Source organism: Ochotona princeps, chromosome 8, assembly GCF_030435755.1.
Source record: "Ochotona princeps isolate mOchPri1 chromosome 8, mOchPri1.hap1, whole genome shotgun sequence".
Lineage (NCBI taxonomy): Eukaryota > Metazoa > Chordata > Mammalia > Lagomorpha > Ochotonidae > Ochotona > Ochotona princeps.
Genome location: NC_080839.1, coordinates 46,131,441 through 46,154,558, shown reverse-complemented (window position 1 = coordinate 46,154,558; position 23,118 = coordinate 46,131,441). Strand labels below are relative to the sequence as shown.

General features: G+C 37.1%; 1 protein-coding gene across 6 annotated transcripts in view; it reads left to right on the top strand.

Moving 5' to 3' along the window:
- EXOC6B (exocyst complex component 6B) overlaps positions 1 to 23,118 on the top strand; it is a 584,809-nt gene that overhangs the window by 380,589 nt on the left and 181,102 nt on the right. For all 6 annotated transcript variants that reach the window (XM_058667964.1, XM_058667965.1, XM_004582805.4 and 3 more), the window contains exon 19: positions 10,134 to 10,275. In XM_058667964.1, the coding sequence (XP_058523947.1) occupies positions 10,134 to 10,275 (142 nt within the window). The remainder of the gene's footprint in view (positions 1 to 10,133; positions 10,276 to 23,118) is intronic.

The window sequence follows — 23,118 nt, the reverse complement described above, 5'->3', positions numbered from 1 at the left end:
GAGTTATTTATTTTTATTGGAAAGGCGGATATGCAGAGAGGAGGAGAAACAGAGAGGAAGATCTTCCATCCGATGGTTCACTCCCCAAGTGATTGCAATGGCTGCAGCTGAGCCAATCAGAAGCCAGGAGCCAGGAGCTCTTCTGGGTCTCCCATGCAGGTGCAGGGTCCCAAGGCTTTGGGCCATCCTCCACTGCTTTCCCAGGTCACAAGCAGGGAGCTGGATGGGAAGCAGGGCCACCAGGATCAGAACTGGCACCCATATGGGATCCCGGTGCGTGCAAGCCGAAGACTTTAACCACGACGCTATCACACTGGGCCCATATCATTAAGTTTTCAGATCCCATTTACTATTATAATTTTTCCTACTTGATGTTTTAAAGTGTGTATTATGTAAAAGCCACTTATTATTGTGCCTCATTGTTTTTGGCTTTTGAGAACATTGCATAAAAGGTTAGAGAACTTTACAAGTTTTTTTTTATTTTCCATATTCTGAAATCTGGATACAGCTTTCTGAATGCAGCTTTCCCTTGTACTTAAAATCCTCATTTTGTCAACTTTTGTTTTAGTACGTTTTGCTTTTCATCTCTTACAATCTTTACTGTTGAGAGTATTTGAAAAAACTATACTGAGGAACTGTTAGCCAGTCGGTATTTATTTTAATAGCCACTTGGTTTCATTACCTTTTAATGAGTTCATTGATAGGAAGTCCCTTTATTAACAAGGCAGGCTTTCAGATTTCCCCTGCTCTAATTGTTAACATATTTTGGTGCTTTTACACAGATAGACTGTGATGAAAAGTTTCCTTTTTACAGCTCCTTTAAGGCCACAGAGAAGGACCAAATAAAGGAATTGGAGAATATATAGCATTCTTCTTATGATACAAGTGATCTGAGAGTATTTCTCAAACTCAATGATAGATTCATGTCTCATGTTCTAGTTCCTACAAATTGAATAACAAGGTTAATTTTCCACATGTGTGCAAGTTGATTATGTGTTTCTCATGTTAGAATGTTTTGTTGAAGTTTCTTATAACTATTTTCCATTTAATTCTGCCTGGTAAATACATATATAGAAGTTCGGTTTAGATATCCCCTAAGCTATCGACAATATTTTTAATAATAGTTGCTGTTCATTGAACTCTTACTATGTGGCACACACTGCACTGGACTTTTAGTATTTCTTTTATTGTACATGATCTTGGTGACTTTTGTGTCATTGTCTGCATTTTATTGATGAGAAAGCTGAATTTAATAAGGATTAAATAACTGTCAGGTAAGTGAAAGGGCTGAAGTTAATGGACCAAAATCTTTGGTGTTTCTCTATGTGCCACTTCCTCTCCAGTTGTATCTTATTTTTGCTACCACATCCATTAAAATGGACAAGATGGTTCATGTACTGTTCTCCCATAGTGAGATTAATTAAAGAACTAGTTATTGTTTGTGAAGAAGATCTTAAATGATTTCCCTAAGAGAAGCCTAAGGTTTTGAATATTCTGAAGTGAAGTATTATTGGCAGAAAATAATGAACCAAAGCACCTACAGGATACATTAGCTCAAAAGAGCCAAAAAGAGACTCAAGCTAATGAGGTGTTTGGGAGGAGAAATGCTCTTATTTAGGGTATTGACCTGTTAGGAGCTGAGTAATATGTTGTATGTGGAAGTTAAAAGGGACTGGCTGGCAGACAGTCAGGCGTCTGTACCATTGTGTTTTGTAAACTTTCTCCTATGGCTGTGGTGTGTTTTTTCCAAGCTCACTTAATTTTTTATGAGGTTTGTAAAGGTCTTGAATAAACAATTGATATTATACAGGTTTTCCTGGAAGCTTTGGTTAATATTTTAATACACTCTGCTTTGTCACATTATTAAATATCTTATTGGAAAGTTTGAAAGAGGTTTCCTTTTTATTTTCCCCCTTTTCGTCCTTTTCATTTTCATTTTTCTTCTTTTTCCCCCTGCTAGTTCTATTAGTTAAAATTCAAAACCGAATTTTGTTTCGTGTTGATCCCCTTCCTTTTTATTTTACCTTTCTGTTCCTACAGATTACCTCTAGATTGGGGAATCTGGCATCTGGGAGGCCTCCACTTAAAATGTACTTCAAGTGAAATTACAGTTTAGAGGGTGTGTCTTGAAGCTCAGCCAGTGATTGTAAATGTATGTAGTGAGAGAGGACTGGAGAAAGGGCAGGGGGAATTGGATAGGGTCAGAAAGCAGGAACTAATAGAGCTTTGGAGATTACCTATTCCTGACCTTTTGCTCATTAATATTTGAATCTGATTCTTTGGCATCTTGGTTGTAGTCTGGTGAAATGTCAAGCCTGGCAAAGCCTGAATCCCTTCAAAGACATTTCTGTGTTAATGAGATGGCTTGATGAAGTTGACCTGAATGTAACCTGAACAGGGGTTGAGTAAAGCAGAAAGGGAGAATTTTTATTTTTACTTAGGAGGACATTTCATTGCATACAGGTTTGTATGCTAGTAACTGTTATTATTTGTAGAATATTTTGTATCAACTCCATTTGAAAGTTTAAGATTTCTTTTTTAAGTTTCTGTGATGTTAAGATGTAGTGAAGATCAATTGGCATATCTCATTGCTTTGTTGAAGCTTTCCAACAGTGTTGGCCTCGTAACCTTTTTTCTAAATTCATGGAGGGCTTAGAGTTTATTCTGCTCAATATAACACTTAATTGCCTGTTCTTCTTGATTTCCTTCAGAACAGGAAGTAAACATTTAACTTTTTTTGCCTACGTGAAATTATTTGGTTGAAAACCAGAGAAGTCTTTAAGTCTATAAAAATTGAGCACAAATGGTAAAATTTTATGTATTCATAAAATACATTCTAAGCAAATATACTCAATATCTTTTTTAATAGTTTCCCATATTCAGGATTATCATTATAAAAATATAATAATCATGAGACACTTCCTGAGTATTTAATATAAGCCATGGTATTGTGGTAAATCCGCCATAGGATTTGTTTATTTAACTTTTACAATAGTCCTACTTATCAGATGATGTAACTAGAACCAAGGTTAAAGTCAGTGTTCTACAGCATTATATTTAAAGAGTATGTTGATTTTCATTAATCTACACATCCGCAATCTCTCTATTTTTACTTTGTATATGTTTTTCTTTGCTTTTTCTCTGGAACTATTATTGGCCCATGTCAGTCAGAGCATATTTTTTATGTTACTGCTTTGAAATTGGGTATGCGCTGATTAATGGCTGACTCTATCTTTTATTGTAAATATAAATTCAAACCACATATATGTAACATTTTTATAAAGCAAAGCATTTACTAAGGTAGTAATGGAAGTCAAAACTAGGACACACAAGATTATTGACCAGGAAGAAATTATTTAATGACTTTTATAGTTTTCTTATGGTTTGAATATATTATCAAATATATATATTATTAAAGCAGACACTTATATTATTAAAGCGCTCACTTGGGGAGTGAATCATCGGACGGAAGATCTTCCTCTCTGTCTCTGCTCTCTGTATATCTGACTTTGTAATAAAAATTAATAAATCTTTAAAAAAAAGAATTACTTGATTTACCAAATTGAAAGTTGTGATCCATATAAGGAATAAAATCAGTTCCTGGAAACATTCAAATATGATAAAAGTGGAGTTTATCGACACAACACGCAGCACACACACACACACACACACACACACACTCCAAGGCATGAAAAATGGAAAAGAAAAAATTCATAAATTAATCAAAGAAACAAAAGATAAAATAGCTAGATATATATCAGTGACCAAGTAGGCCTGCAGTGATGAAATTAAACAATGTGATTTGACCATATGAAAATAACTGTCACTAAGGAATTTTTTATGTAGCAAACAGTGGAAGTGAACAAGGACTTTTTAGACAATCAAAAGCTGAGGGAATATATTGGCATAATATTTTAATTCTTAATATCATGAAATGCTAAAACAAATCTTTTAGGCAAAAATTATGTAAACTGAAGCTTGGATTTATGTAAAAGAATGAGGTGTTCTCCAGCTTAAATACTCCAGTACCTGCTGCATCACAACGCCACTCCCTGCATCTAGGATTTTAAGCTTTTATACCTGAATAACCACAACCTTACCTAGTTGGACTTCCCTTACCCCTTGGATAACCTAATAATCTGCTATTATTCACTGAAACTGGTTTTGCCCAACTATAACAGAACATGCTGATAATGCACATCTTTTGAATAATGATTTAGTGGAAAGACAAATTTGAAATAATGTCAGAATTCTGGGTAACAGTGAATTTGTCTAAATTTCATAGCTCATTCGGCTTTTAATATCTCTGAAAAAAGTAACACAACTTTGTGAGTGTGATTATGAGGATAAAATGATGTGACGTAAGATATCAGGTGTTTTAGTGTAGTATGTATTGACTATAATAAGGAATAAGAGATGAGAGTTCCTTTCTTATTCGTTGTTATCTAACCTATTTTGATATCTTTTGACATCTGCTTTAGTCTTGCCTGTTCCTTCACTCCATTTCCACTCTCATTGTTGAAAAGCCATTGAGAGTCTCATACTTCACCTTTTATCTACCTTTTCTCAGATTTTGCATTAAATTTAGCCTGACTACTGTGTTGAACCTTACTTCTTCGAGGCACCTGTGTTAGGACACAGTAGGTTTAATTGAAAGGAAGGCTTTTAATGTGAACATCTCTTACAATGGAACTCTTGTAATTAGGATTTTTATGTGTCCATTGCCTCTTTTCCACTTGTTTTCTAAATTATTTCCTGATTTATTTGTGTTTGTTGTATTGAATTATCTAGAATGTGGATCATCAGAAAACGGACAGATGTTTTTATATACATGTCAGATGTTCTTATTTGCATAAAAAACACTTTCAGTGAATAATGTGGTAATCAACTGCTTGTAACACTAGCATTCCATATCAGAGCGCTGTTTCAGGTCCCAGATGCTCTGTGTCCAATCCAACTTCCTAGTAATTTGCTTAGGAAGGCAGCAGATGATGGACCAGTTGTTTAAAGTGGATACCTACCGCACTTGTGGGAGACTCAGATGGAGTTTCTAGCTTCTGGCTTAGTTCTGGCCCACTCTTGTAGGCATTTGAAGACTACATCAATGGATGGAGATATTCTCTTTCTCCCTGTGTCATTCTGTCTTTCAAAAAATAAATAAGTAGATAAATAGTCTATCTTAGTAACATTTTCAGTATTTACACCAGAATTGATCATTATTTGTTCTTTTTCTTTTATGCTATAAAACTTTGATTTTAATGAAATATAAATTTTGAAATAGTTGTACAAACTATTCAGACAAAAGCATATTTTATTGAATTAGCACACAATTTTTTATTAGTTCTCAGTGTTAGTAATAGCATAACAAAGTGATACTGTTAGAAATATCAAAAATAATTGGAATCTAACTTAGATATTCATCATCAGATGTTTGAGAGGAAGGTTTCTGTGTATGTTCCTCATCATAGATAGGCATATATATTGTGAAACACTACGTTGATACCCCTCATCCTAGTTGGTTCTAAAAAGAATCCTGTAAGAATTATTCAAAAGATGCAAATTTAGGAATTGACTATTTTCTTTCCTTCTTTGTTTAAAGTCAGCTGCTATTGAGGAAGGTCTTCAACTAATGAAACCTGTAAGAATGTGTAGAAGGCACACTGGAGTCAGATTCTGACATGGTCATGAGCTACTGCTGGTTCTGTTTAATTTAGTGTATGTATAATCTTTAAAATATGTATATAAGGAGCCCCATGCTGTAGTCTAGAAGCTGAAGTCCTCACATTGCATGCGCTGCAATCCCATATGGGCAATGGTTCTACTCCTGGCAGCCCTGCTTCCCATCCAGCTCCCAGGTTGTGACATGGGAAAGCAGTTGAGGATGGCCCAAAGCCTTGGGACCCTGCACCATGAGAGATACTCAGAAGAGGCTCTTTGCTGCTAGTTTCAGATTAACTGGCCGTTGAGGCTACTTGGGGAGTGAATGATCGGACAGAAGATCTTCCTCTCTGCCTCTCCTCTCTGTATATCTGCCTTTCCAGTAAAAATAAATTTTAAGAGAACTTTAAAAAAATTTTTTAAATAAAACCATAAATATAGAAAGAAGAAGCTTAAATATCTAAAAACAGAAAAAGACCAGATGAATTGTAATATACTCCCCAAAAGAGTACTGTGGAATATCGGAAGGATTAAATGTCTATATCCATTACAATGAAAGATGCTCATATTCCTTTAAAAGGTTTTTTAATTTTATTTTTTAAATTCATGTACCCTGAGTAGATTTCTTATTTTTCATGATATAGATTTAGAAGCAGAGAGGTCTCTTCTTCTCCTCCTCCCACTACATATTATTATTATTATTATTATTATTATTATTATTAATCCCCTTATCCTCTTATTATTTATCCCCAAATTGTTACATTAGCATAGTCATTTATTTCATTGTTACATACTTAACCTTTTACATAAATGTGTCATGACATATCAAATATAGGAAAAGGAAGAAAATAAAGTTATGTAATATAAAAGTATAATCAAAAATAAAACTGGGAATTCTGTTACTCTGAATTACAGACCCCTTGCTGTATACATCTCCATTATTTTCCGATATGTTATCTCCCTCATGGAGTTTAATACTTTTTGTGTTCCGTGTACTAGTCACCATGCGTCAAAGCAATTATGATGTTTTTCTTTTTGTGACTGACTTTTTCCCGTTATGCATTATGAAGTTCAGCTGATTTTGCTTTGCTAATGGTAAAATTTTGTTCTTTTTCAGGGCTCAATAGTATTCCATGTAGTAAATATACCATGTATTCTTTCATTTTTTTTTTGTTGTTGTTGTTGTTGTTGTTAAAGATTTTATTTATTTGTATTGGGAAGCCAGATGTTTCATCTGCTGGTTCACTCCACAAATTGCCACAATGGCCAGAGCTGAACCAATTCCAATCTGAAGCCAGGAGCTTCTTTTAGGTCTCCCACACAGTCATAGGATGCCAAGGCTTTGGGCCATCTTTGACTCTTTTCCCATGTCTCAAGCAGGGAGTTGGATGAAAAGGAGAGCGGCTGAGCCACAGCCAGTGCCCATACGGAATCCTGGCACTTGCAAGCTGAGAACTTAGCCATTGAGCAATTACACAGAGTCCGATGTACCACATTTTCTTTATCCATTCACCTTGTTGATTGGCATCTGGGCTTGTTCCATGTCATAGCTTTTGTTGATTGCACTGACACAAACATGATGCTGCAGGTATCTCTCTCATAGGCACATTGCATTTCATCTGGATATATTCCCAGGAATGGGATGGCTGGGTCATAAAATAAATCTATGTTGATCTGTTTAAAAAGAATTTTTAAATTGGTTTCCAAAGTCTGTGCATTAATTTACATTCCCACAACCAGTAGATTAGGGTATCTTCTTCCCTACATTCTCACCTGCAGTGATTGTTGATTTATGTCTGTTGGCCATTCTTTCTGGGGTTAGTTACAACCTCATCATGGTGCATATTTGCATTTCTCTGCTAGCCAGAGAACCTGAGCATATTTTTTTATGTGTCTCTTAGCCCTTTGAATTTCATCTTTTGAAAAATTATTGTTTCTGTCCTTTATCCATTTCTTAACTGGATTGTTTGGTGTTGTTGCATTTCTAGAATTCTTTGTAAATTCTGGATTTTGTCCTGTATCTGTTGTGTAGTTTGCAAATATTTTCTTCCATTCTTTTGGCTGCCTCTTCACTTCATTGGCCATTTCTCTTGCAGTACAGAAGCTTCTTAGCTTAATATAATCACGTTTGTTTATTTTGCCTTAATATTTGTCTCTGCTTTTGGGATCTTTTCTAAGAATATTTGCCTATGCCCATGTCTTGCAGTGTTATGGTATTTTCCTCAAGTAATTTTTGGTGTCATGTCATAGGTTTAGGTTCTTGATCCATTTAGAATTGAAATTCATATAAGGTATGAGGTAAGAGTCTTATTTCTTACTTACTCAAACATATATCTAGTTTTCTGATCACCATTTGTTGAGAGGACTGTTCTTTCTCCTTGAGTTGGTTTCGGTTCACTTGTCAAAAATTAATTGGCTAGAGATGTGTGGTTTCCTTTCTGAATGTTTCTATTGTGTTCCATTTTGGGTTTCACTTTGTGTGTGTGTGTGTGTGTGTGTTTGAATCCTTCATATGCGTTGATAGCTCATTTGTTTGATGCCTTTCTGATTCCTCAATATATACATTAATTACAATGAGCTTCCCTCTTAGCACTGCTTTTGCTGTATCCCCTAAGTTTTGATATGTCGCATTGAAATCTTCATTTATTTGCAGGAAGTTTTACAATTTTCCTTTTAATTTCCTTTCAGACCACTGTACAATGAAAGATACTCATATTTGTAACATTGAACTCATAATGCAAGTTACTGAAGAACATTCCGTTTGACATTATAGAATGTGTAGAATAATGTCTAATATTACTTCTGGTTGTGTGCATGTCTGTCATAATATAGTTGTAAAGTATAAAGGGATACCCTAATACCCTTAATGTCCATCTCTGAGAAAAGAGGAAAATGATGAAGCGTGTCACATGACACCCTAAAACTGTGTTTACAAGCTTTAGAGGATAGCTACATGTTCATTCCATTTGTCTTTCCTAGGACTGAGATATTCCACCATGCAAAATAGATGTATTCACTGGCTGACTTGAGTACATAGGCTTAAAAAAATATGTATTTCTAATAGTATCAGAATAGATGATAAGCAACATAGAAATAAAAGTAATATATATCAGGATAAAAGTATAACGTGTAACTTAGACTGGGGCTAAAATTTAGTTTTGTAACTTTAAAGGATTTTAAATACTTCAAAGAAAATAGTAAAATATTAATTTAAAACTGATGTTTTTAAAATTAGCTGAGAGTTTATATTAATCTCAGCATCTTTAAATAAAACTACATGAATTCTTATATTTTAAGTTGCCTTCTTAAGTGATTCTTTTCATCTTATGCATGTCAAATGCAAAGCAGCAAACACTGCTTTCTAAATAAATTGGATTATTGTTTGTGATTCCTTTTTGAGAATTAAGTTTACATTAAAAACCTTTGTAAACTTTTTTCTCTATGGAATGTTTTTCTCAATTTTCTTATTCATTTTATTTAAGGTTGTTAATATTGTGCTCTTATCCAAGTAGCTGTGCTTTGTGAATGTTAACTTAGAGTTGTGACTTGCTATGACCAAGGTGGAACATCTGATATTGGAGATGATTGTCATCAGGCGCTCAAATTCCAAGATTATTTAAACGGGAGGATGTCAAGACGGAGGAGCCTGGAAAAATTCTTTACTATTAAAAAAATTATTGATATAAAGAGGAAATCTTTTATGTATTTCATATATACAATTTTAAGCACATGATATCTGCCTGCCTGCCTTCCTTTCTCTCTTCAATTTTCTTTTTAATTTTTATAATAATGTATTTTCAATTTACTTTAATCACTGACTTAATCCTCAAACAAATAGAATTCCAGAAGTAAAATGCAGAAAAATCCTCTTTCCCCAGGAGTACAGACAGGAGATTTAATGAATAAGCAGACATCAAAATGTCAATTTCAGTCCTACACATTACTGCTTTTTAAACTCTATATGTTGGGCCCGGCACAGTGGCCTAGCGGTTAAAGTCCTCACCTTGAAAGCCCCGGGATCCCATATGGGTGCCGGTTCTAATCCCGGCAGCTCCACTTCCCATCCAGCTCCCTGCTTGTGGCCTGGGAAAGCAGTTGAGGACGGCCCAAACCTTTGGGACCCTGCACCCGCGTGGGAGACCCGGAAGAGGTTCCAGGTTCCCGGCATCAGATAAGCGCAGCACCGGCCCATTGCGGCTCACTTAGGGAGTGAAAACATTGGATGGAAGATCTTCCTCTCTGTCTCTCCTCTCTGTATATCCGGCTTTCCAATAATAATAATAAAATCTTTAAAAAAAAAAACTCTATATGTTGCCTGCGATAAACCAGGGAAAGCATATGTATGCTATTTGTCTTTTTTAGGCCTTGTTATTTTTCAATCAAATATGCTCAGTAAAATTACTCTCAAGTGGTTTTTATTTTGTTGGAATTTCATTTTAATCCACTAACGTTGTGGTATATACTCTTTATTTCAGGGCAAGGTGGCTCAAACAGCATGTATGTCCGCTTGCAAGCATTTAGCCACATCCTTGATGCAACTTTTGCTGGAAGCCGAAGTCAGGCAGCTCACTTTGGGAGCGTTGCAGCAGTTCAGCTTGGATGTCAGAGAATGTGAACGTAAGGCAGCGAATGCATCTCTTGCTTTTCTTTTTTTTTTTTTTTTTTTTTTTTTTTGTCTTACCTCCATACTGAACTACTTTGAAAAAAGAAATAGTTTAAGGTCTAAGGTTCTTATTATGATGGAGACAAAGGACACCTAGATGACAGAGATAACTTATATGACATTTAAAAATAGAGGCTGTCAGTAAGCTAATTTGAGGACCTAATAGTGCTTACACCCGAATTTAGAACAGAGGAGACCTCTGGCCACAAAGAAGTTTGCAATCAGAGAGGATGTAAGGCAGACATGCATTTAATGGACATCAAAGTAAAGCTGATTAATCCAAAGACGTCAAGAAAATGCAGTTGTCGTCCGCTTCTTTTAAAAATCTTTTTTAAGACAAGCTATATATTATCTGCAAACTCTCCTTGGTTTAAAGAACAAGTGGTGTGTGCATTTCTCAGTGTTGTTTTCTATCATGGGAAACAGAAATATCTAGTTGAAGTGCTTTACACAGATAAACTTTATTTTTCTCAGAGGCAGTTAGTTGCTGCATCGCCTTGGTTACTCAGTGATGTCGTTGTGGGCTCACCGCCTTTTGTTTCTTTTCTTTGCTGTATGTGCACTTTTCCTGCTCACATAAATTGTAGTCATGTAAGATTCACATTTAAGATGAGAAAAAGGGCTGCCTTGCTTATTCCATTCATTAAGAAAATTAAAACTTTTCCAGCGATCCCTAGTTTGCTTCCTTGTCCGTCTCATTGATCACATGCCGGATAGTCACTTCTATTCTAAGGAAGGCTGTGAGATTTAGTATCCTGTAAAGTAAAAGAAATAAACAAAATTACTGTCATAGTTGCTTCATTATGAATGATCAGTTTAAGTCTAAAACAATTTAAGCTGTTTATGAAGAAATGCTGTGCTGCTCGCTGTGCTCTCAGTGACAAATAAAAAGAGCGAAAACTGATAAAACTCCTGGAATATTTTAAAATTCCAGTAAAATTAAAATAGTAGAAATTTCATAAGTCTTGTAACAGTGTTGCCCCATTTTTATAATTCATTAGTTACATATTGTCCCCATAATATTGGTGCAAATTTGTATGTAACACCGTATAATATTTCAGCTCATGTATACAGCATAAATTGACTGGACAATTTGTGTTTCAGTTCCTCTTCTGTGTATGTGTGAAGCCTACCAATTCTTCTCTTAGGGTTCTCCATGCAGGATATACTAGATTGTGAACCACTGTCACCCCCACTGTGCTGTCAACCTCCCTCAACCTTTCCCATCCTCTTATAACCACTAATTTAAGTTCTGGGCTGCTTTGTAAAATTTCAGGATATGAAGAGAGAATAATGTTTGTTTTTTCTGTGTATGTTTTATTTCAATTAACACAATGATTCCCAGTTTCATAAATATTTTAACAAATGGCAGGATGATGCTCATTTTTCTAACTACATAATACGTTATTGTGTATATAGCACATTGTCTTTATTCACCCACTGACGGGACACCATAGCTTGATTCCTTATCTTCCTTACTATGATAGTGCTGCAGTAAATAAGGAAGTGCAGGTGTCTTTTTCATATGCTAATTTCATTTCTTTTAGGTATGTATCCAGAAATGAGATAGCTAGGTCATAGTGTAGACCTGTTTTCAGTTTCTTAAGGAATCTCCATACTGCTTTCTTTAATGACTGTTGTAATTTGCTTTCATACTGACAGTGAATCAGGCTTCTCTATTGTCCACATCCTCAGAAGCATTTATTATGTTTTGTCTTTTTTTAAAAGATTTACTCATTTTTATTGCAAAGTCAGATATATAGAGAGAGGAGGAGAGACAGAGAGGATGATCTTCTGTCCGATGATTCACTCCCCAAGTTACAGGAATGGCTGGAGCTGAACTGATCTGAAGCCAGGAGCCAGGAGCTCTTCCAGGTCTCCCATACAGATGCAGGGTCCCAAGGCTTTGGGCCGTCCTTGACTGCTTTCCCAGGTCACAAGCAGGGAGCTGGATGGAAAGTGGAGCTGTTGGGATTAGAACCGGCACCCATATGGATTCTGGCACGTGCAAGGCAAGGATTTTAACCACTATGCTATCGCACTGGGCTCATAAGATATCTGTTTAATCATTTTTCCTTTCTTTTTTTTCTTACTATAAAATTTTAGAAGGCTTGTCTTCAGTGTATGAAAATGTACTTTTGGACCCAGCATGATAGTCTAGTGGCTGAAGTCCCCGTCTTGCATGTGCCAAGATCCCATATAGGCGCTGGTTCATGTCCCCGTGGCCCTACTTCCCATCCAACTCCCTGCTTGTGGCCTGGGAAAGCAGCTAAGAATGGCCCAAAGCCTTGGGACCCTGCACCCACATGGGAGGCTTGGAAGAGGCTCCTGGCTCCTGGCTTTTGGTTGGCCCAGCTCTGGCCATTGTAGCCAGTTGGGGAGTGAACCAGCGAACAGAAGATCTTCCTCCTTGTATTCCTCTTCTCTGAATATCTGACTTAGCAATAAAAAAAATAAATATTAAAAGAAGAGAAGTTGTGTTTTCTATTTGTTCTCGCCATTTGTTGCATTAACTGTATTTTTTGTTTGATTTTATCATTTTGAATGTGTATATTTGATCCTTTTTTGAAGATCTGTATCTCTTTTCTGAATTTTCATTCATGTAATGCATTGTTTTCCTCATTTCATTAGGTTATCTGTATTATCATGTAAGTCAGTAAACATCCATACTCATTCTTCCAATTTGTCTATCAGCTATTTCATCATTCTTTTGTTCTTTGGACCCTGTTCCATTGGGGGCATCATATTGCTTTGCATTTTTCATATTTCTCAGTTTCAACATTGATATTTGTGTATGTGGTAGATTGTTTCTAACACTTTTAGTGAGTATCTTACAGTAAAGAGATAAAACTTTTATGAAGCTATGTCTTCAGGTGATGGCTTGGTAGGCCTTTTAGGATTTCTTTTTTATTGGATACTATAGTGTAGTCTTATGGGAATTGGTAGCAATAGCAGTAGTGATGACTTTGGATATGGGAGCACTGACCTGCATTGCCAGAGTGGATGCCCAAGTACCAGTGTTGGCAGGGGCATAGCCAATGTAAAGGTTCCAAAGTCTAACAGGTACACCCAGGTGCTTATGGTGTCAGCCCCAGATTTCTGTGCAGTGTCTTGGTACTCAGAAGCCCACTTTCTACCCATACAACATACAATTGATTGTCTTCATGTTGCATTACCTGGGATTGGGGAAGGAGTGGAGTAAGCAGTCTTGTGACCACCACCACCATAATATTAGCACACACACAGGAGCCTGACATAGCATTAGGTGAAGCCAAGGCTCACTTTGCCATTGATTGTGTGGTGCTGCAGTAGACTTCTTGCCCAAGTCCACTGCAGTAAGCCACAGATGACGGTAGCCATGGTGTAAGTCCAATTGGCACCATGAGTTTCTGACAGGTTTAGTGTAGCCTGGAAATCAGGACCATTAGTATCTGTTCTTTGATGGCTTTATTTAAGTGCTAAGATATAGTCCTGAAATAATTTTGGGGCCCTGTTCCCCAGTGGCTGGTTTCTTGCTTCTTGCTCTTTGCCCATAGTTTAAGAAAGATGATGAAAGTAGTTCCTTGACTCCTGGGCTGACACTAAGCTTGATTGTCTTAGAGATGCCCACCAAGCCTGCATGAGCATTAGAATAAACCCTGCCATGACAGAAGCTTTCATCCGATACAAGATCAGATCTGGAAAATTGACCTGAAGTAGTGGATTCTTCCCTGTTTAGCACTGGGTCTCGCCACTCAGCTTACTTTCCTGCCCTGTTACCCTGTAGTTGAAATCTTACTTCTCACTGTCTACCTGAAATTGGGGCAGTGGTCATGGATGCAGTTCCTTGGTTGCTCACACTGACACTAAGCTGGATTGTACTTGTGTCTCGTAATCATTGGGCCTTATGTAGTCTTAGGGTAAATAATATGCATGGTGTTACTGACCAGAACTACTCCACTCTTCCAAGGTACAGGTCTCCACCTGATGCAGTGGTATACAGGCTCTGTCTACTAGCATTGGCCTGTGGATAGAAACCTTTGGACTTCTTTTGGTACCAAGTCTCATTGAGGCAAGTCCAACACTGTGCATCAAAGCAGTATTGGATTAAGATTTCCACCCCACCTCCCAGAGGATGGAGTATATTGCTCCACTGTCTGCCAGAGATTGAGGGGGACGGTAATTGCAGTTTCCTGACCACTAGGATAAGGAGGATTTGAAGGCCTACTCTGCAGGTGCTTGTCTGGCAAACAGGAGCTGTTGTGGGGCCCGGTCAGAGTTGGGTTTTCCTATAGCAGGCCTGTTGTTGGATTTCAAATCTAAGGTCTGGCTTTGATTCCTACCTTCTGTCCAAAAGGGGAAGACGTGTTTCTCCATACTTTGCTGGTTGAATCTGGGAGAGGAGTGATACAAGCAACTACTTCCTTGCTGGTTTTTCAGTGTATCTTTTCTAATTATTCTAAATGCAGGTACTATTGTCTAGCAACTGCCTTCTTTACCTGTTGTGAAATTACCCTGGAATGTGAACAGCAGAGCAACTTGCTGTTTCATGGGGAGGTGACCACTGAAGCACCCTTATTCTCTGCTTCTGTTTCACATCTTTTACTTTTTGGGTGACTTACCCTATCTGAACAATTAAATTTTTGTTGGCTAGTGCTTGTTAACTTAAAGAAGTATTACTGGTTATTTCCAATTCTAGCCGTCATGGAATAAAACGTATAAAACACCCTTTTCCCATAAAGAATGCAAAATTGGATAAGCTGTATAAAGAAGCACTCACTGATAGCACAGATGTTCAAAATTGCAATCAAGGACTTTAAAATTCTTATGTAATGTATTCAGTTATTGAAAAGATATGTTGGCCTGGGTGTAATCTCACAACAAGTTAAGCTGTCACGTGAGGGCCCACATTCTGCATTGGTGCACTGGTGCAAGTATTGGCTGTGCTATATCCTTGATCCAGGGAATCACTTGGGAAGCAGTGGGTGATGATTTAAGTACTTGAGTCTTTGGCACCCAAGAGGGAGGCCCCAAGATGGAGTGAGTTCCTGGTTCCCATCTACAGCCTGGCCCAGCCCCTATTGTTGCAGCTACTTAGGACATGAATCAACTGATGGAAGATCTCTCTCCTTTTCTCTGGCTGGCTGACTGTCTGACTGTCTCTCTCCTTCCTTCCCTCCCTCCCTATTTCTCTCTCTCTCTCTCTCTCTCTCTCTCTCTGTTTCTCTCAAATAAATAATAAAATTCTTTAAAAATTTTTGTAACATGAACATATGCATACCTTTGGCTGAAAAATTTTTAACCCACTGATTCAAAAACCTCAAAGGACCTTAAAAAGAAAGCTATACCAAGACATATTATGCTCAGATTGCTAAATAAACAATGATAACAAAAAAGATAAAGAGAATGATAAATCAGCCAAAGGAAAAAAAGGCCTATTGCCACATGATTTGTTATTGCTAATTTCTTATCAGAAATAGCACAAACATAAGCCAGTGAAACATTGCTGAAGTACAGGAAAAAAAGAAAATAAAGCAAAAACTGTCAACCTAAATAAGATTATATCTTGTGAAAATAGTCTTCAAAATTAAAGTAAAATAAAAATATTTCCAAATAATCAGATGACATTGAAAGATCTGAACCATGACAAATATAACAGGTATATTTTCTTTTTTTATTATTTATTATTTTTAATTCATTAATTACATTGTATTATGTAACACAGTTTCATGGGTACTTGGATTCTCCCCACCCCTCCCCAAACCCTCCCACCATGGTGGATTCCTCCACCTTGTTGCATAACCACAGTTCAAGTTCAGTTGAGATTGCCCCATTGCAAGCATATACCAAACACAGAGTCCAGCATCTTATTGTCCAGTCAAGTTCAACGGCTTCTTAGGTATACCCTCTCTGGTCTGAAGACAGAGCCAGCAGAGTATCATCAACAGGTATATTTTCACATAAGAGGGAAATAATATATATCAGACCAGACCCATTTTTCAAAGTTACCTATAACATTTCCTTTACCACATCTTTTTCTTTAGCCTTGATGCTACCTCATTAAAAGATGATAAGGAATGTTTTATTACTGTCATTTCAATGGTCTTTGATTACTTTGAAATTTACTGCACATGGGTGAAATATTTCCATTTGATAATCCTTGCTTGGTATAGCTCTCTAAACTAGGTGCATGAATTTCTGTTGACTTTCTACTCAGCCTTGAGTAATTTCTTCCCATACTTTTATAGATCACATCACTGGAACCTTTACGTAGTTTTCCTGAGTAATGGTTTTGTAGCTTCCTCCAACTGCTACTCAGCCCTACAACCACTAGTTGCCTTAGCCTCCTGGATTCTAGTCTCTGTGCTGTCATCTCAGGTGGATCAATATGCTGTGTTTCAGTTCTTCCCCTGCCTGGTTTTTTTTTTTTTTAACAAAGGGAACAGATTTCATGTATTGCTTTATTTTCCTTTTAATGTTTCCTTCCTTTATTTTCCCTGTTAATTTTTGTGAGAACATTATTTCAATTTACTTTATAATTACAACATTAATCCTCCACTAAATAAAGAACTCAGAAAACGGGAAGAGGTAAAATTACTGTTCCACAGAAATACAGAGAGATTACAGATAGTAAACAAATCTCAAGATGTCAGTTTCACTCATATATACATCATATACTTTTTTCTGTTCTATATTAAAAAATACCACAAATCAGAGAAAAAACATAGTGTTTGTCTTTTTAGCTGTGGCCTTTGCCTTTTTTTTTTTTAATAAAGGAAAGGAAAGGGACCCACTTTGTGTTGGCAGTATATTAAGCACAACTTAGAACCCTGATAAAAGAATGCTGGTTCAAATCCTGCTGCTGTGTTTCTGATCCAGCTTCTTGTTAATGCACCTGGGAAGGCAGCAGAAGATGACCTAAGTTCCTGGATTCTTGCCAACACATGGGAGGCGTGGATAGAGTTCCAGGTTCCTGGTTACAGACTGGGACAGGGTTGGTTACTGTAGTTATTTTATGAATGAATCAGTAGGAAAATTTTTGTCTTACTGTCTTTCTCTACATTCCTTTTCTCCTTCCTTCCTTCCTTCCTTCTTTCCTTCCTTCGTCTAAGATTGTATATTTGAAAAAGCTGAGTGTGAGAGAGAGCAACGGAGAGAAAATGAGATCATCCATCGACTGCTTCATTGCTCAGATGGTCATCATAGCTCTTGCAGTTCTCAGCCAAAGAATGGAGTCTGGAGCTTCATTCAGGTCTCCCTCATGAATGGCAGGGGCTCCAGCACCCGGGAGCCCCTGCTACTAGCTTTCCAGGCATATTAACATGGAGTTAAATCAGAAGCAGAGTAGTCAGCACTCAAACCCTGGTAAGGGATGCCAGCACTGCAACCAGTTGCTTAATTCACTGTACTACAATGCTAGTCCCAACTCCTTCCTTTTAAAAGAGCAGAAATAAAAAAGAAAGAAAAGAAAATGGATCTGAGATAGGCAAGCAACCAAGATCACTGATTAAGTAATCAGCCGTTGAATGATTGGTAATGACTATTACTACGTTTTTGACAAAGAACTAACAGATAAATAGGGAATGGGAGATAAAACTGAAATACATGGGCCCGGCGGCGTGGCCTAGCGGCTAAAGTCCTCGCCTTGAAAGCCCCGGGATCCCATATGGGCGCCGGTTCTAATCCCGGCAGCTCTACTTCCCATCCAGCTCCCTGCTTGTGGCCTGGGAAAGCAGTCGAGGACGGCCCAATGCATTGGGACCCTGTACCCGCGTGGGAGACCCGGAAGAGGTTCCAGGTTCCCGGCCTCTGATCGGCGCGCATCGGCCCGTTGCGGCTCACTTGGGGAGTGAATCATCAGACGGAAGATCTTCCTCTCTGTCTCTCCTCCTCTGTGTATATCTGGCTGTAATAAAAATGAATAAAATCTTTAAAAAAAAAAAACAAAACTGAAATACAGGCACCTTGAGGAGGAGTGTTTTCTGGAAGTATAATGAAAATTAGAATAAAGGTCGAAATTATGGCCTGATTCCAAAATTCATGTAGTTAGATGGAAGAACAGTTTCTGCCTGGGAGGTCCATGGGGGAATCAGCCTGCTTAGTGGTCAGCCAGCTCTCAGTTGAGACAAAGAGATGGCGAGATCACTTAGTGAAAAAGCGGCAGCATAATACTATATTAATTATGTGCTAAACATAATATGTTGATCATATAAAAGGGATTCCAGAAAGCTAATGTGATCAGTAAAAAAACATTCAGCTTTTATACTCGCCTTTCAGATTTAAGATCAATTCAAAGCTAACATTTGAAGATGACTTTACCACTAACAGTAATATCAGCTTTGGAAAAAACAATTTCTGTATTGTAGAAACACCAAAGTTCATTGACTTAGAAGTTAATTTTTCTTTTCTGATTGGCAATAATTTGTCTGTCAAGAAACTTTCCATGGGCATTTATTTTATTTTAGAAGAAAGAACTCTATTCTGTGTCTTTTCCTATACCACCCCCCCATTTTTTTCTTTATATGCTCAATGATCTATAAAAAAAATCTTTAAGAAATGATACATGAAATTCAAGTAACTGTACAGAGGCGTATAAAAGCAGCCCCCATTGACAAGATAATTAACACTTACATTGTTCTACTCAGTGGTGTATGTATGTGTGTATGTGTGTGTCTGCGTATGTGAGATATTTTCCTTCTTTATTTTTTCTGAGTCCTCAGAAGAAGTATATAAGTCATGAAGGAAATAAAACTCTGGACAAGATAGTCAATGTACCTTACATGTTTGACTCCGTGACCTGGGCTCTCATTTTGTTAGATACCAAATGTATAGAATTACCCACACTACCACCCACCTGAGGTATCCAGCATGTATAGTGCAGTCATTAATGACATGGGGAAAAATTAGTGGGGAGGTGGAGAACTGAGGAGGGGGAAAGGGAAATCCTGGAGCCTATGTAACTATGTCATGGAACGTTAGAGAACTTGACACAGTAAATTCAAATAATTGCTTACCGTAGGTTGGTTCATGGGTAAATTATTCAACCCTTAACAGCCCAATGATTAAATACAAATAATAATAGTATCTTAAAGAGATAAGGTCAGGAATAAGTGAAAGAATTCATATAAGGGTTTATTCATGCACTAATAAAGCATTCAAAATGCAGATATTGGTAGCTACTCCTAGACTGTTAATAGCAGCAGTAGCCGCTGTTAGCACATATCCAGCAATTCTCAGATTTTTGCAAACCGCCTGGACCTGTTCTGAAGTTTGTAAACCTGAAGATTTGCAAAGTCCTTTAATTTAGTATAAAAATTAACTTTCACTTCTTGGTAGTTGTCTGTGAAACTTTCACAGTTATCCTGAAAGGTATAATTCAGAACTGATGATTTTCTAATTTCAGCCTGATGCTTTTGTAAGACATCAGTCAGTTAACTTATGTTTTATAGAGATGGTGACTACAGCTTAGGGTGCCATTATCTGACAAGAGTGTTGTTGTTAGCTAATTCTTTTTGACAGGCTACCAAACCCATGTACCTTTGGTGGGAGTAATTTAAGAAAATTTCCCCCTTGCTTTAAAAACTGACACTGACTTCTGCTTTGTGTGGACTTCATCTTAACGTTCCCATAGGCTTGTTTTGCAGCTGTTTGGCTACTGGTATATTTTGTCAGAAAAAAAACTGAGTTTTAAACACTAGCAAATTTTGATTTTACTATTTACTTCCTTGATCAAACTCAGACTGTTGTATCTTTCCTGTACTGGGATGTTCAATCTGGGTTTGACTTGAAATTTTTTAAGCTTGCTTTTTGTATATTCAAAGTAAAGCAGTCTCAGAACTCTATGCCCTTACTTGGTACAATGCTAGGTGCTGGAACTAAAAATTGAAAATTGTAGACATTTAAGAAGGATAATAGTTTGTTACATTTACTTTCAGAGAAAATTGAGTGATCAGTGAGCCTCAAAATGTTGTTGCAGCACACTATGTTAGATCTGATCAGAAACTTCAGCATGTATCTTTGTGAATGTTTCTCAGTATGTTCTTGTTTTTTGTGTTTTATGGTTTATAATGTTTCATATTTTCCATTTTTCCTTCTCAATTTCTTAAGTTATTCAAAATATTGGTATTTTAGAAATACAACCAATAGAAGCCTATGTAGGACACATTTAGTTACAAGGAAATGCAGCAGTAATTGTAAATTTAACATAATCCATTATTTCCCAAGACAAATGAATCTTTTGAACAGAATATATTGGTTCCTTGAGCAGGAAAGGAATGGAGTCAGTTTTGCCAAAGTCTCTGTGGTTCTGTGAATGTTGGTTAATCTGGACTTTGCTTTATTATTGGAAAATGACACTCTGATAACTCTCATGTACAAATCTGGAGATTCTGCTTAAATTAGGGATTTGGAGATAAATTAATGATCTTCCTGAGCTTCTGTGATATAAAATAATAGCAGGACATCATTTGTCGCTTAGCCTCCCACTTTAACCACAAAGTCACATTTTTTCTGCATTCCTAGAGAGAGAGTTTTAACTCCAAGTCAATATCCGTAGTTCCCATCTTTTGGAATATAGTCCATAAACGAAATAACTATGGCTCAACTGTTTTTTCTCTAAGATATGAGACATGTCAGTGAATATTAATCAGGTAAAACTTAACAAGCTTCCTTGCTATTTTGCTATTTTGCTGCTGGACTTCTGAACCAAAGAATATAAAGAGATCACTCAGAACTCTAGATACCAGGATCAAATAACCACCACCTGGAAGAACTATGCCTACTTCCTTTTATTTTCTTTACTGTTTGAGCCCAACTACCGTTGCCCTTTTATTGTCATATGGGTAATTATCCATGTGGTTAATTGTACTAATTAATTCTAAAGGATATGATCCTCATCAACAGAGATGCAGAGAAATTTAACTATATAAAATTTCCATATCAGACAGTGGTTTCAAAGACAAAATGGTGGTTCTACATAATATGGAATTTTAATTGTCACAAAAAGCAAATTGTAAGGAATATGACTTAATCAGTTGCCAAGTCCTCCAATTGGCATTAACATGAATGTCATTACAAATGCATTGTCAATATCAGTATATTACAATCATATCCTTACAAGACCCCTCCCTGTGTGTGATTCAACCTTCTTCAAAGGCAGAGAACACCCCCCAGGTGAGCTTCTCTTAGGATTTTAGCCATTCCTATATTGATGTCTTCCTCCAGTGAGAGAGAGGAATAGGAGAAAGTGTGAAAAACAAAAAAAGCATATGTGTCAGATCCAAAACTCTCCCATTTTGAAGCTTTTGACATTTATATTATGCAAATAGAGTTCTAACCTTAAAAAAAAAAAAAAAAAAAAAAAAAAACTAAGCCAAGACTGAACCCAAATCTTCATGAGCAAAGCAAGTAAGCTTTTAAAGTAATGACCAGCTAATTCTTTCAATCCAGTCTCTATCCAGTGAGGTACTCTGTAACAAGAAGGTTGTTAGTCATGATTATGTTTAGCTGTTTTTATGGAACAGTATCATGGAAAATAAATATTAAAAAAATAATAATAAGGAAGTAATGCAGAGTACATACCCACAGCTTTTCCTGTTTTTTAATCCAAAATTCTTATGTTTCCTTCCAGATACAATTTCCTCTCTTTCCACTCTTGTTTTATTTTTCAGCTTTGAGCATATGTTGTGTTTAGTTTCTAGACACAGGAAAAGATGAAATAAGTGACAGAACATTGCAAAGCAGCACTCTGCAGTGGATGCAAGGCTGATACAATGGAAAACATTCTGGGAGCATTCGAAAGTTCACAGTTCCACTGTCTGTCTCAGAACCCATGGGTGAGGCCATGAACACAACTACAAAAAGATCAATTAATGCACTTTATTTGTAGCTATCCAGCTATCCAGCTTTAGCAGAGGGGATTCCTACAATAGATCTTCTTTGCAGTGTTGGATTTTCTGAGATTCTTGGTTTAAACATGGTAGGAGAAACTAGAATTTTTCATTTTTATTTTAAGTTACTCAGTGTTGTTAAAAGGGACCATATAGCTCGGGTTTCTCAGTCTTTTTTTTTTTCCAAGATATATTTTCACTGGAAAGGCAGATTTATACAAAGAGGAAGAGACAGAGACAAAATATTCCAGCCAATTCACTCCCCAAATGGCCACAATGACCAGAGCTAAGTCAATATGAAGCCAGGAGCCTCCTTCAGGCCTCCCACATGGGTATAGGCTCCGAAGGTCTTGCTCCAACCTCTGCTGCTTTCCCAGGCCACAAGCAAGGAGCTGGATGGGAAGTGGAGCAGCTGGGACACCAACAAGTGCCTATTAGGATGCCAGGCTTGGAGGTGAAGTCAGCTGAGCCATTGTACTGCTCCTCCTCAGTCTCTTTGTTTAAGCATTTATTTTTATTTGAAAGACAAGAGACACACAGAGATAAGAAACCGAGAGAGCTCTTGTATTCACTGGTTCACTCCCTAAATGGCTGTGACAGCTGGAGCTTCTAGGTCTCCCATAAATAGGAGCAGGAACCCAAGGACTTGGTCCATACTTAGCTGTTTTTCTATGCCAATGAGCATGGAGCTGAATCAAAGTGGAGCAGTCAGAACACAAACCGGTGCCCCTATGGGATGCTGGTGCCACAGGCATAAGCTTCATCTACTGCGCCATGGCACCAGCCCCTCTTAATCTCTTCTGATTGATAAATGGAAGCAAAACCTAGTCCTCCAGAGTTTCATCCACTCAAGCACCTTATAATTAGGAACAATTCCGTAAGCCATTGGGTCTGCATTCTGGGAAGTGAAGAGAAAATCTTGATGCTCAT